Genomic DNA, 15,315 nt, shown 5'->3' on the forward strand with positions numbered 1-15,315 from the left:
TTTCACATTCTAAAACTATGGCAGTTTAGGCCATATTGTGCTGCCTGCATTTAATCTGTAATGCAGTGTGTCTTAAACGTTTCAATCCCGTATTAATAGGTGGCATTACACATAACACCTATATAGCAGCAAAGCTAATACAGCTTGTGATTAAAAATGTTTAAAAATAGCTAATAAATCAGATTATCTTGAGGTATTATTTCTTGCAAGTCAAAATGGAGAGCAAAAAATCAACCCTAATTTTTAGTTTATGTATACACTGAAAATAGCAACAACAATAAAAATAAGCTTTTTGTAGCAGACATATTCCATCTTCACTATTTTGCTACCTTTGGTAAATTACTGGGGCAGATCTTGAAGTTAAAAACCCATGTTTAGAAATAAGTGCACGCTTCACCCACTAAATATAGCAGCAGACTGTGTGCCCCTACGCAAAAAACATTCTCATATCTAGTTTTAACTTTACATATAAAAATAACTTGGAGAAAATACAAAAAAACATTTTATTTTAACATGAAAATATCACAAAAATTAGTAAGCCTGAGATGTAGGGTTTTGGTGAAAAACAAGAGGCTTGTAGTGTTTTGGCTGCTGATAAAGATGCATGTATTGATAGCTGGGGTGAAAAGCAGAAGAATGCACTTATTTCTTCTGCATGTCAGTATCTTCAAACACAGTAAGCCACATGCACCCTTCTTGTCTTATGTAGATGCTGGTTCACCATGTTTAATTCCAGCGGAAGTGGATCTGACGTGGGCGGTCAGCCCCCTCCTTTACCAATGGCTTATGGAATTCACGTCCTGCACGAGAGTGGATATTTGCCCAGCAAAACTCACAGTAATACTGCAGGCAAGTGACATTGGCACAAAAGAAAGGAGCAAACTTTCCACCACATCGTGCACCCTGGCATTCGTCACACATCTGGTCATCCAACACATATGGCTTTACCTCCACCTGTTGGAGTCAAACAGAAACAATTCCAATTAACACCCGTTGCTACGGCAAGTTATGTAAGGGCAACCAGGTTTTTCTGCTTAAAAAGAACCCCCAAAACAGACTTTTGAAATCAGACACATTAATGCTTTTATCTAGCTAATCAGTTATTGGTGTTTATCTTTTGCCAGCTACAGATCTATCCACACAGTAAGCTACATCAGAACTTCCCCTTAATTTATTCTGCAAGGATGTTCTTGGCAAATGGTAATATGGAAGTATGTGAAGAAAGCAAGTGAACGAGCCAAAAGGTCTCACAACTAATCTCATCAGCTCCCAAATGTACCCCAGCATGACATCCAACTCTACACTGTTTGGCAAAAATTAATTGAATTTGCAATGATGTAACCATTTATATATTAACTTTTTCAGAAAACAAAACAACAAAACAAGTCTCTGCATGTACTACATGTGTGTGCAAATGAAAAATACTTTCTGCAGGCTGGAATGCAGATCTTTTAGCACTTCTGTTCCCTGTAAATTCACTCCCTGTTTCTACAACATGGTAAAATTTGGAGCTAGAGATTTTGGTCATCTATTACTTTCTCTTTTTGCAGCTTTGAACTGTACAGAATTTGTATTTCTGAAAATAATTTTGAAAGACCATTTTACAAGTCTACTCAGCACTAAGAACACCTGTCTTACACATCTGCTTTCTCCCAAACTCATCTGACTGCCAGAGTGGAAAAGTGGCAGGAGTCCAATAGTAAATTTGCATTATGTCTTTGCGTAACTGGGCTGTTACAGACTGTGATCAGAGGGGAAGAAACCCCTTCATAATAAAACACAAAATGATTTGACTCCATCATTAAGGAATGTATTGTTGTCTTCCACATTTTCTTTATTTTTAAAGATGGTATTTTCTGCCTTTTGTTGGCAAAAAAAGTTACTCTAATTCATACTAAAACTCACAGCTGTAAGAGACCTTTTTCTGAGATACTACTACCTGAGAAGAATGCTACATATAGATATTGACTTTATGTACTATATTCAGACAGAATATGTTTGAAATAAGAACCTTCAATGCTAAATGACCATACTTGACATGTCAAAGGTATCTATGTTTCAAACAGAGTATGGTTCTTCCAGTAATCTGTATTCAGAACAAGCTCTACTTCTTTCTTCACTACAGTGACCTGTCTTAGCACAAGTTATACTCAAACTTTCCAATAAACCTTATGCATTAACTGTGTTAGTGGTTCAAAATTACTGAAAGCATGAAGCAGCACACATTTCAAGCTTGGATGCATTAAATGCACCAAGATCGGCATGAAGATGATTTCAAATCTATTAGAGAAAGGCTTTGGGGAAGTTACATGAAGTGGATGCAGGCTGCTGGCGTACAAAAGTTAACAACATTTCACAGAATTGTTTGGAATTGCAGCTCCAAACAGGTTTCAAGGAAATGTCTGGAGATGAGCTTTCATATATGATAAAACAGGATAAGGAGCCCTTTACTGACAAAAAACATCTGTTGTAGAAACTAGACCTATATACACATCAAAAGAACTAGAGAGAAGCTGCAGAGTACTTAGGTAAGGAAGAAATTAAGATCAGACAGTTATCTGTTAAGTGACTGTGGCACTAAGATTTCCAATTAAGGTATGAAAAGGTATGTGCAAAAAAAACCCACGCTACAAAAACATTAAACTAAAGTTCAGAAGGATAAACAGGTGAGCTGCAAAATTTAACCACTTTTACGCAGACAAAACTGGTCATGAAAAGAATATGAAAGGACAGCAGACCTAGAGGAACTGGATGTAACTGGTATAGGAAGGATATGCTAAGGGAAAGGGTAGAACAGTCTGCCCCTAAGACTTTAGGCAACACATCACTTTACTGGTCAGCATACACACACATCTCAGATGAAGGCAGTACTTGAAGAGGGAATATCATCCTCATTTACAGAAACTGGTTTACAGATTCATACAAATTGCTTGCTCAGCTACGAAACAGGAGTAATACTTATTTCAGAATATTTTCAGAGCCTGAAAAGGCATTCGTGTATAAAGTCCATGGAGCAAGAAACTATTTCTCAAAATACCTTTTTTCATGCTTTCAGAAACATCTAAGAGTTCAGGTGTTCCCTATGAAGAGGCTGTTCTCTACTACTCAGTAACACTAATAACTGGGTTGTACAAATATAAGCAATTCTATTAATAATAAAGGCTGATAATCTTATCTAATTAGAGAAGATTATTTTAAAAATAATGATTAAACACCCTCAGAAATAAACAAAGAAGTTCATAAAACTCCCTATCACAAGGTTTAATGACAAATTTGTTAAAATTCTTGGATTTGACATTGCTGAATTTTGCAAGTAAAACACCTCAGGAGTAGCACACATTTTTCAAAGCAAGAAAAAACAAGGATGCTAATAAAAGTGCCCCCAATTCAAGATTTAAGAGAATACTTGACCAATAAAAAAATTCAAGAATTAGAAAAGCAACACTAGAGAACAAAAATCATATCAATCAAAAAATAAATTGTGAGAATTCAGGTATTTAAAGAGAAAGCCTAGAACTCACTTCTCTCTCCCCCTCAACCTTCCCAACCCACAAACACCTAACTACGGATACTAATTATACTTGTTTCTTTTTTTGTGTGTGTAATAATGATTGAATAAATCATTTGACTACTGTTTTTTCTAAATTAAGTCTCATGGCTATAGTGGGCTTCTGAAATCTAGTATTTGGGGTAGATTGTGGGGTTTTTGCTCTGTTTAAGCTCCAAGAGGCCTGCAGAACATACCCACTCTTTTACTCCAGTACTGTCACTACCTGCACTCAGACTCACTAATCCTCTGGAAAGGCCCATGTTTGGGGATTCAGCTCACTAGGCAACCGGTATCTGAGAGACAGATGTAAAGCTCTGCCTATTTGAGAGAAGCACATGCTACCTCCCTACAGCAGACTTTTGTTAACTGTACTACTTTCTTTTTCCCATGTCTTTGATCTGTAAAGGAGACTGGACCTTGAACTACTTTACTTACTCGACTTTTCTTCCTCTAGGACCTTTTGTTCTTTTTTTAAAAGAACATCTATTAATACCAGTGACTACCTCTGCATCTCTTGACATCAATGGTAGTGACACTTTAAACTGACATAATTTAGATGCCAGTTTTCTTTACTACTCTTATACTTCTAATTAGGAGCAATGAAGTAACTAGTCTTAATAAAGTAAGTTTTGCTTTAGCTAGCAATAAGCATCTGTAGCAGCTAGAAATGTACATCACTATACACTTTGAAGACCTTCTCAAACAGAATGGGTAAGACATTTTGTGTTTTAGGTTGAACTTGACTGATTTTCTGAAGTGCTGAGCACTGACAATTATGGCTAAAATTACGGGCAGCTGCAAATACAGATCTGATCTGAAACCAACAAATACTAGAGTTTCCTACGAATGACAGAGGAATTATCACTGTATTTGGTTTCATTAGGACAAGGGAGAGAAAAAAAAATCCAAGCCCTTTGCCTGTATACAACAAAACCAGGAACTCCAGAATGGAAAGAACATATGGTCTAACGTTTCCAAGGAATAAACCATTGCTTTGGGGTATGCACGTTGTTCATTTGGGGACATTCTTGATTTAAGTCTTGGAAAAAGTGGAATTACAGGAATACTAAAATAATGTAGAAGCTGGCATGAAAGCCAATCAAATGCCACGTTACCACACCCTGAGAAGTTTCTTTATAGATGATCACTCTCATATTTACTATTTCTTTTTCTTTTCTGTATAACTTACTCGTTTATCAATATCGCCATGCTGAAGTTGAACAAACCGAGCACTGATGGCAGCAATGTAACTCTGCTGATTGGAAAAAGCAACACGTCCAGCACCTTTTGGGTATTTCAGCTCAGGGTCAGTATCAATTCCTGCGTAACAGACTCCTCCATACAGACGGTCCATGATCATAGCCAATTCCACTATTAAGAAACAAAATAATGCTCATTTAAACTGTTCTTCCAGTAAAAACTTTATATAATATGCTTGCATTTTAAAATGCTAGAAAAATTCATGTTAATAATTAATTTTGTCACAGTCTATATTACTGCAATAACAAGAAATATAAAAACATTAAATAAGCTGTGAAATACTCAGCAGACAGATCTTTCACACTGTGGGTACATTCATCCAAGCAATAACAGAATCATGAGTCCTTGCAGTCCATGACAACCTGGAACTGAAATTCCTGGGTAGTTTTCTTCAGGGGATTACAGCAAAAGACTTTTTGGGCAGGCATGGAATGCAAGCTGTATAAAATAGATCTACGTGCCACAAATTCCTTGGCGCATGTTTTCTGGCTATCCTCATGCTCTATGTCCACGTCCTACATGAATTTAAAGACGCAGTTAGCTTGTTGGCCACAGAGAGCTTAGTTATCTCTACAGTGCTCCACTTACCACAGATACTTAAGTTCATGGAAACAAAAATCTCAGATATTACAGATCAAGTATTTTATCAAGCGTCTAGTAATATTTTATACTGAATTCAGTTTTGCAATTAATTTCGGTGGAAAATACTAATGTATTAGGGTATAAAGATGTCAGCAGTCATTGCTCTTCAACAACTGTTTGAAAAGTCTCCTGAAGTTTTACTGCTTTTGTGAAGGCATGATTCTTATTTCACAATGCCATTAAAGTTTCACTTTCACTTATACTGGGCATTTGAAAGCTAAACATAAGAATGCACCCCTTAAATTTATCACAGACATTCAGCACAGTAACCTGGGTATGTGGACTGAATTTAAATAAAAATTAAGCAGTAGTTGGAACATACTGTGTTTATGCTCATTTACAGAGATAATACTACAGTCAGAAGTACAATCTTAAAAGTAAAGTAACAGAACAGCTTGATCATTGCAGGTCCAAGATAGAAAAATTTAAGATTATTTATACCCCAAAACTTGCACTATCACTTATTGGTTCTCCTACATCTTCCATCTGAAAGGTCATCTTTCTGTAAGAATAAAAGCTAGGTAAGACTAATGAAATCCAGGAGCCATTCTAATAGAAAATGGGATTTAAACCACTGTAAGTTACGCTTCTACTTCAAACATTCACTTCAATTTACTTACTAGAAGGCCACCATAAAATATTGCAAAAGGTTATTGCAGGCAATCTCACAAAGCAGGCTGTCCAGGTTGTAGATCAACCACTCCACAGATATGTAAATATCTAATTTATCCTTCATGCACTCTGACAAGTCTAGAAAGGGTCCTACAACCCCATATTGTGTTTTGCATACAGATCTGTGCTAGGTCTCTAAATTTCTTCCCTTTTTCATCTATTCCTATTCATCACCTGTGCTTTTGCTCTGTCCATATTATCAAGAGTAACTGCAACCTGATAGTATAGAAGAGTAGCTTATGCACAATGGTGAGCAAATACAGAGCTCCACATACCCATGAAACATGGCAGAGGTTTTCATAGCATTATTTTAAAAACGAAACAACTTAATGATGTAGTTTACATTCTAGTTTTGCTTAATATGATGAAAATATTTTCCACAACTTATAGATATGTAAATTTCATTGATAAACAGTGATATATATGGCCAAAGCCAGATAAAAAGTTACTAGAGAATTGTAAGAATACATAAATAGTGTCCTGCGGTTATAGCTATTATGACATTCTTCTATTTTTATATGCATATATCTATCCATAAACAAATATACAAGTGTGCATGGTTCAAACTATTTCCAATAATCTAACTTCTAAAAACAGCAACAGATTATACTCACCAGCTCTTAATGGTCTAGGGACTCCTCCAACAAAAATTGTTTTTCGAGGATCAAGTGGCTGGGAACCATCCATCACAAAGTCACTATCACTTAGATTCCAGGGACGGATCTGAACCTATTAAATTGGGGAAGAAAATATTATGTTGCTCTAAGTTTCACTACATCATGGATATATGATCATCAGCCTCTATATATTATTAAACAGCCATAACCCCATTTGTTTGGCATGCATCTAAGTGCTCTGTTTTAATTCTTATAATTAATCAAAACACTACATTTTTAAAATCATCCAACTGTTCCAGATGTTGAGCTTTGCCAACAGTGGTTTGCTTTTGATTATTTTCATCGTCATCATTTCAAATGCAGCTTTAGACAGATGGCATCTCTAGCCTGCAGGCCATCTACTGTTTACTTACTGGCTTGTCCTTGATAGTAGGACTGGAAACACACAGATACAGCTTTCCATCTTCTTCAATGCAGGCGTCAATCAGTGCCTGAACAGAACTCTCTTCTTGGAACAGGAGGAATGCATAACCTGGGGAAAAAAACAAACCAACTGGTATTTTTTTCTTTTATCTTTATCCTTAGGAGGGTAAGAAGATAAACCATTTTTGCCAGTGACTTTTCCATATAATTGTGTTTACTTCAAAAGTAAAGGAAAGTCAAACATTCTTTTTATCAGCTGTTATCTTTGACTGTATAGTACTTGGCCATGATCAACAGAACTACAAGCATATACTTCTATCCTTACAACATTAGTCAGAGAGACTAACAGCTAAATAAAAGCAAACATGTCTGCTCTATCATGTACTGGAAGTCTAGGCTGAGCACAATTCATTGGCAGCAATGGACATTATACAATGAAAATCCTACTTGGCACAAATGACTAATCTCTATTCTAGAGATTAGATCAAAGTACTTTGTTACATAAGTGACCCAGCAAACCTCCCAAAGACTACAAAAATAGGAATTAGAATGCTTATTTAATGCTACCGTAAAAACAAACAGTCTGACAAGCAAAGAACCTCAAGTTGAAGTATTGTAACAGTTACAGTATATTGATACACAGAAAATTTGTAACTCTACAGGTGCTTTAGAGCACAATTAGGATTGTATTGTGAAATGAACTTTAAAGGGACCATAAGGGTCCTTTAAAGGGACATTTCTTCTCATGTTACTACCAAGTGTGGAATTTGCACAGGAAGTTGCGTTATTACTTGGATGGAGAAATAACTGCTGAAGCAGCTGCTCTAGAGTGGGCTTGGCAAGGCTTTACCAAGCCTTTTGGAAATAATACTGTTTTTCTGAGAGAAGCTAGTTAACCACTGGCAATTTCTTATTGCAAGCAGATAGTGAAGGTCATCAGGGCTGAGATGGTAGGGTGCATCGTGAAGAGCATTACAGAATCAATGTGTTAAGAACATAAGATAGAGAAACAAATGTGTGACTGATTTTAGATACAGGGGAACAAAAGTAGGATTGAAAGAAAAATGGAAAGCCTATATTGGTCTTTCTAATAACTTGTATCTCATTTCTTACCCCTCATACCACAGTCCTGTCACAGCTACCTACAAGGGACACATAACAAGGTTTTATGTGTTCTGTATTTTCAATGTGTATTCTATTTGTTTCTTAACAAGTATGCAGTAGGGACTCTGGATTTCGGCTGAAGCATTTCCTTGTGAAGTTCATTTTTCATTGCTGAACAATATATTTAGTCAGAATCTGTTTAACTTAAGCTTAATTAGTAATTATTTAGATTCATAATCTATCTTCATTGCGATATCTTTCAATATTTATCTTAGAATTTTAAATCCATATATTACTCCTGAAAAACTCACTCATTAAAACAGGGCATGTGCAGACTGGCATGGGTGAGACCTGCCAGGTGAAACTGTCCTTACTAGTGTGGACGCCAGGCACACACGTCCCTGTTCAAATGGCAAGCTGAGTACAAGAATGATGGGAGAGCAAAACCATGATTAATCCAGGGGAAGGCTAAAGGCACAGGATACCGACTAAAGGATCAGACATACAAAGTAAGACTCACAGCCAGGAGCACATAAAATAATTTGCCAGATGCTGATTTTTCCGTAAGTTTTAATCCTAAAGCAAATTTAGGGTACTGCCATATAACTCCTGATACATAAATATGGTCAGTGTCTCTAAATGATCTACTGCCTGTAAGTCTGTAGCTATTAATATGCTTAACTGTGGAAGCTGTTGGAAGGCAGAAAATTCCAACAGAAGAACTTGCTGAGGGAACAGTTAGGAATACTATATCCCACCAAACCTGAAATAAAAGGAAAGCACCACCAGAACTATATGGTAATGCTGCTTCTCAACATTATCTCCAAAACTTGTACTCATGTATGGGTTAATCCCCCTCGATTTTAAGCATCAGATAGGCTTGTGTCATGAGCTGAGCTTTACTACTCCCCTTCTGAAGACACAGAAAATTAGGGTATAGTCTGTACTAACAAACTGGACTGCCTGTAGTTTTGCTCCACAGCTTTATGACTTTGGTGATTTAAAAGGCATTTTAGTTTGCACACCAAATCTAGTTTGGAGAAAAATAACCAGTTCTCCTGGAGAAGAAACTAGCTAGAGAAGATTATTTGTTCAGGTCTCACATTTTATAGCCATATACAGACACAGCCAATCCCTTAAAAAGAATGCTAAACTTGCACTGTCAGCACACAAAATTTACCCTGGACCAGGCTGAATTTCTTGGCAATAATCAATTATACATTAGACATAGAGCACTCAGAAAAATACTATAATATTAGGTATTTCCCATAGACACTATAAATTAGGGCTATACTCGTTACCACAGCTACCACAAACCAACAACCATACGACACAAACTTTACTCTTGACCCTTTCTGCTTTCTCAATATATGTTTTTATTGTATTATTTTTCACTTCAACATCCATAACTCATGAAGTACTGTGGATGTTTAATGTCTGCAGTCCTAGTATCATGGTGGTAAGTCATATGCATATAAGCCTGATGAAAAAGATCAAGTGCCCAACGAGTCTTTTTGGAGTAGTACTGAACTACAATTACCATGTGTGGTAAAAAGTACATGTTACATTGAAACATGGTAGAGAGGTAGGGTGAAGAGTAGGAGGTGTTTTACTGTACTACAAAATAGCTTTGCCTAGTTTCTTGGTCTTTTGGTGTACCACATCAGTAATTTAACAGCTTCACATCCAAAATGAATGCAAGTCTGCTTACAATGGAAAAGCAAAGCCACTCTAATGGTTTGCATACCTTTGGGTCATATGTACACTAACAGCAGCAGGTCATAATCAGATATTACTTGCCAAGAGACAAAGCTTGCATGTTTTGTACACATTTCACAAGGTGAAAAGTATTAGATGAAACACAGTCATAAAAATTTCTTGTTCATGTGCACCCCTACCAGAATTTATGCCTCCCATCAGAGGCAAAGTTTAGGTTTCTTTTTAATGTATTGGGTCAGCACTGAAAACAGAAAGCCCATCAAATGAGTTTGAAGAGTCCTAGCTGTATTATCAAATTAAACCTTCTCAGGAATTAAAAAAAAAAAACCAACAACCAAAAACCCAACAACATTCCTTCCCCAACCTATACAAAGAATTGGTGTTTTCATTTTTTTGTATTTACTACATAAAGAACAATCAAAAAGCAAAGCATTCTAGACTAGACTCACACTGGTAGCTAACAAGATTTTCTAAGCCAGGTATAGCTTCTTTATTATTTCATAATAAAATGGAAGTTTATCAAAAGGAGAAAATATGCTGCTTCTGCTATGCATACTCTGCGTAGAAATCAGAAAGTAGCTTTAGTGCTACCAAACTCCAGCTAACTCCTATTGCTAGTGACTTAGAGATGGACTCAAGAAAGTAAGGGCAAGCAAACATGGCACTGTCAATGCCAGTCAGTACAGCTGTACTTTTTGGGGTTGGTTCCTCTGCTCCTTCCTTACAGACTTTCCCCAGAGGAGACTAAATGGCCTCAGTGCAGTGCAACTCTTGCCCACAGAACGCTGTGCCTTAGCTTAAATCAGTAATAATCAAGCATAAACTGCAGTTTAATACATACAGGGATCGACATTCCGTGATGGGAGTAATTAACATTTTGAAAGGACACACAACATTTAATCCATTTCCCTTTAAAGATGTCTCATCACTGTATTAATTAAATTCAATGTTTAAAACGTAAAACTTTCACTCATTCAGTTTAGTCATCTGTGCTGGAGAATTTAACTCCAAAATACACTTGAAGTGGAAAAAATATAGGCTGACACAACTCTAATATAGGTATCAGCTGAGGCACTCTTGTGTAGAGTAGGATACACTTCAAGATCCAAACACCTATTTTTGTATTTATGCAGTGACTGTGTTTAATGTAGTCATTGGCGTCTAGATGGTTACTCAGCTGACAAAGTGGGACATAGAGGTGTCTAGAACCTTTTATCCTCTATATTACTTAGCCTAACATTCAGCTGGTGCTCCAGAAAATGGTGTGGGGCTCCAATAAGTGTCATGCCAAATTTGCCAGAACTGTGTAAATCTTTTAGATATCCTTGGTCTGCGTAAATGAATCAAGCTCAATGTACTTATGTTACAGAGCCCTCTATACTCCACTGACTGTATTGGCTGGATTCCCATTGATTAAATGAAGCTTAGATGCTAATCACACATGAAGACACTCAGTCACATGCCTGAATCGAGTTCAGTCCTACCCAGTGTGATCAAATAAGCTGGTAACAAGTTAAACAGAACTGGGGTTTTGCTTCCTAAACTAGAAACAGATAATTTTCAACCTAATTTTTTTCAGTCAGTTCAAAATTAGAAGTTAGGAACCTTCAATAAATGAAGCTACTGCTTCAATAGAAAGCAACAGAAATGCCCAGGCAATTAGAAAAGGCTGGGGATACTGTCCTGTTGAAATCAGATTATACCCTGTTTGATACAGACTATAAATAGTACAGAGCACACAAACAACTGAGCATACTTTCAAAGGCCTTCTTTGGGTTTGCATATCCTCATGGCACGGTATCTTTGAGAGCTTCATTATCATAAGAAGTAGTCCTCACCTCAGCAAGTTTCTTTGGACACGTGTGTTCTTTCATAAGTAAGTGTATTTGCCAAATACGTCATAACACGAGTCATGATAAACAGTGACAAGTCACAAAGAAAGGAATTCTCCATTACAGTTGACAGATCACTTACAGACTTTGTACTTTGATTTCAACAGAAATTTTTTTTTCTGCTTCAGAACAGTTTCCCTGTAAGATTAGTATGAAGTTTTTAAAATTCCTTTTTCTTCAGGCCTAATTTTGTGGTAAACCAATACAAAATGTAATTAGTTAAGAACAAGGAGTTGGTGTTTCTCAGACAACAATGATCCTTGACAGATCAGGACACTTTTTGCATGTCTTTAAGCAAGGAAATACTTATTACGAACTTGGCCTTCCCTCAGGACTTCCTGTAAGCAGAGAGCATGGAAGAAACCACAGGCTGGAAAACCAAACAAGATTTAAAACAAAAACAAGCAGGCTGTATCTCCTTCCCACAGAGAAGGCTATTATGTAAATCAGTCCAGAGCTGGGTAATTCAGAGATGTCTTTGGAAAATAATACAATGTCCAATCTCTAATGAGACTGAACAAACATAAATATATATACACTGAATTGGCTCTACTGCAGAGTGGCAAATTAGAAATTGGAGATTAAAAGTAAAAAACAACACTAGACTTCTTGGGCTAATATAGTAAGTATTTATATATGGGACAGTGTCTTCTCAGCAAGTTTGCTGATCACACGAAGCGGGGAGGATTGGCTGATTCACCTAAAGGCTGTGCAGCCATTCAGCGAGATTTGGACAGACTGGAGAGCTGGGCAAAAAGGAACCTAATGAGGTTGAACAAGAGCAAATGCAGAGTCCTGCACCTGGGAAGGAACAACAAAATGCACTAGTACAGGCTAGAAGGCGATCTGCTAGAGAGCAGCTCTGTGGAGAAGGACCTTGCAGTCCTGGTAGACAACAACTTATCCATGGGACAACAACGTGCCCTTGTGGCCAAGAAGGCCAATGGTATCTTGGGGTGCATTAAGAGGAGTGTCTCCAGCAGATCAAGTGAGGTTCTTCTCCTCCTCTACTTGGCCCTGGTGAGACCTCATGGAGTATTGTGTCCAGTTCTGGGCTCCCCAGTTCAAGAGGGACAGGCATCTACTTGAGAGAGTCCAACGGAGGCTACGAGGATGATTAAGGGGCTGGAACACCTGCCTTACGACAAAAGACTAAGAGACCTGGGGCTTTTCAGTCTAGAGAGGAGAAGTCTGAGGGGGGATCTAATTAATGTCTATAAATACATGAGTGCTGGGCATCAAGAAGGCAGGGACAACCTCTTTTCACTTGTGCTCTGTGATAGCATGAGGGGCAATTAAAAATCAAGCACAGGAAGTTACACGTCAACATGAGACTTCTTTAACTTCTTTACTGTGATGGTTACAGAGCACTGGAACAGGCTCCCCAGAGTGGTTGTGGAGTCTGCTCTGGAGACTTTCATGACCTGTCTGGATGCCTTTCTGAGTGATCTGCCCTAGTTTTTTTGGTCCTTCTCTGGCAGGGGGGTATGACTCGATGATCTTTAGAGGTCCCTTCCAACCCCTAAAATTCTGTGATTCTGTATTTCTAATTACTGATTAATCTCAAATCTCTCTTAATACTTCGCATATTTTTAGCAGTTCCAGACATTTTATTAAATATGTGTATGTATGGCTCTTATCTGCATATAGAAGTAATACTTAGAATAGACAAATTTTTAAGAAATTCTACAAAATAATCGCAGGTTGTATCTATAGCAGTGAAAAAACATCCAGATATAAACACAGTTATATTCAGCAGTTATTAGTAAGCTTTATTCCAGAGTATCTACAAAGAGAAACCTGCATTGTATTTTAAATGTTAGGTTACATTACAAAACCATATTGAATAATTTAGTGAACTGAAAATTAGAATAATGTTTTAAGATTGAAGAACATTAAGTGCTATTAAATTTCAAAGAAGGATCAGTTGATCATGGAATTCAACTTAACAGTTCACAAGCATTTCCTTAATTAATTAGATCAATAGACTGAAGTTCTTCTATCTGTATTTTTTGCTTTTAAGAAGCTCAGCTTACAGTATAGATTACTTTTTTCTTTTTTTTTTTTTAATGTGGCAATTAAAACTATTCCAACTATATCAAAATTATTAATTGAGGAAGTCTGGAAATTTATCCTTAAGATGTTCAGATGCTGAGACGAGACTATGTCCTTTGAATGAATGCCAGAATCCATTCCTTTCAGAAAAAAATGTATTACATATTCCCTCTTCTATATGTTAATCAATGACTTTGTGAGATGCACTGTCCTCAAGGAGTCCCTTAAGAATTCCTCTTGGTAACTTATGCAGATGAAGCTGGTGAATTTATGATGAAGATGCAAGGATATTAAAACTTAGGATAATAAAATTTAACTTGACAGCAGCTTTGTGCATCAGGTTGAATCAAAAACTCAGTGTTTGTCTTAGAATTTCCATGTAGTGTTCACAAATACTATTGAAATACTTTCAGTTCCTTTTCTCACTCTTTAAAGGACCATCTTGAATAATAATGCTGTCTTTTCCCCAGCATAAATAGTCAGATAAATAAATGAAAAATCTTGTTTATAAAGGCACTTTGCCTACTTTTGTCACTTTCAGTGAAGGAATGAATTGCTGCATTCCCTACAAAATGAGTAATCCCTGCATTGCTTTCATAACCGGATCAGATCTTTGCATTGTTTTACAGGTACCAACATAGGGCAGTATAAATACAAATACAGAATATATGATTAATGACACATAAAACCATGTAACACTGATGTATGGAAAAGCAGCATATGGAAGATCCTCCAGGAGTTCAGCACTGAATGAAGCACAATACTAAAACAACACTCTCAGGTTTTAGACTGGTATGCAAAGGAGCCATGTCTGAACCTGCAGTGAAACTCTAGAATTAACTGTTCCCAGGGATTGTAAATTATACCCTTTGAAAAAAAAACAAACAAAAACCGAAACAAAAAACCCCCTTCTGATTCTCTTACCTTTTGGTGGAAAATAGGACTTGCTTTCTGCTTTGTGAGGCCAGTCTACTACCAAAGGCCCAAATCGTCGGAAGCTAGCAGTAATTTCATCTAAAAACAGGTATAAAAGTTGCAATTAAAATAAATTGTATAATTCAATGAAGAAGTACAATCAAAGTACAAAAGTACAATCTTTGTTTCTAGCAAAAGCTGACATTTCATGGATAAAAAAGGAACAAAATTTCCAGCTTTCGTGAACAAAAACTCAGACATATCTTCCAAAGCATTAATATTTACTTAATGTATTTCTGACTATTTTAAGTTCACATTAGTTTTTTTATTGCTTCATATCAGGAGCATTTCAGAAGCATACAAGCAACCAAAGGTAGTGGTGAAAACTGCTGTGGTACTTCCTTCAATTCACAATCTGGTCTGAATGCAATGGACACAATTCCCTGTTTAGTGATGCACAGTTCAG

General features: G+C 36.8%; 1 protein-coding gene across 1 annotated transcript in view; it reads right to left on the reverse strand.

The window, feature by feature from the left end:
- The window catches only part of CPEB2 (cytoplasmic polyadenylation element binding protein 2), a 52,461-nt gene that overhangs the window by 3,021 nt on the left and 34,125 nt on the right, over positions 1-15,315 (reverse strand). The window contains 5 exon segments of the mRNA XM_051617827.1: positions 1-954; positions 4,740-4,921; positions 6,739-6,853; positions 7,155-7,273; positions 14,859-14,948. The exon segment at positions 1-954 is cut by the window's left edge and continues 3,021 nt beyond it. Of these exon segments, the coding sequence (XP_051473787.1) occupies positions 727-954; positions 4,740-4,921; positions 6,739-6,853; positions 7,155-7,273; positions 14,859-14,948 (734 nt within the window). The 3' untranslated portion in view covers positions 1-726.

The sequence above is a fragment of the Apus apus genome, chromosome 4 (genome assembly GCF_020740795.1).
Source record: "Apus apus isolate bApuApu2 chromosome 4, bApuApu2.pri.cur, whole genome shotgun sequence".
NCBI classification, from domain to species: domain Eukaryota; kingdom Metazoa; phylum Chordata; class Aves; order Apodiformes; family Apodidae; genus Apus; species Apus apus.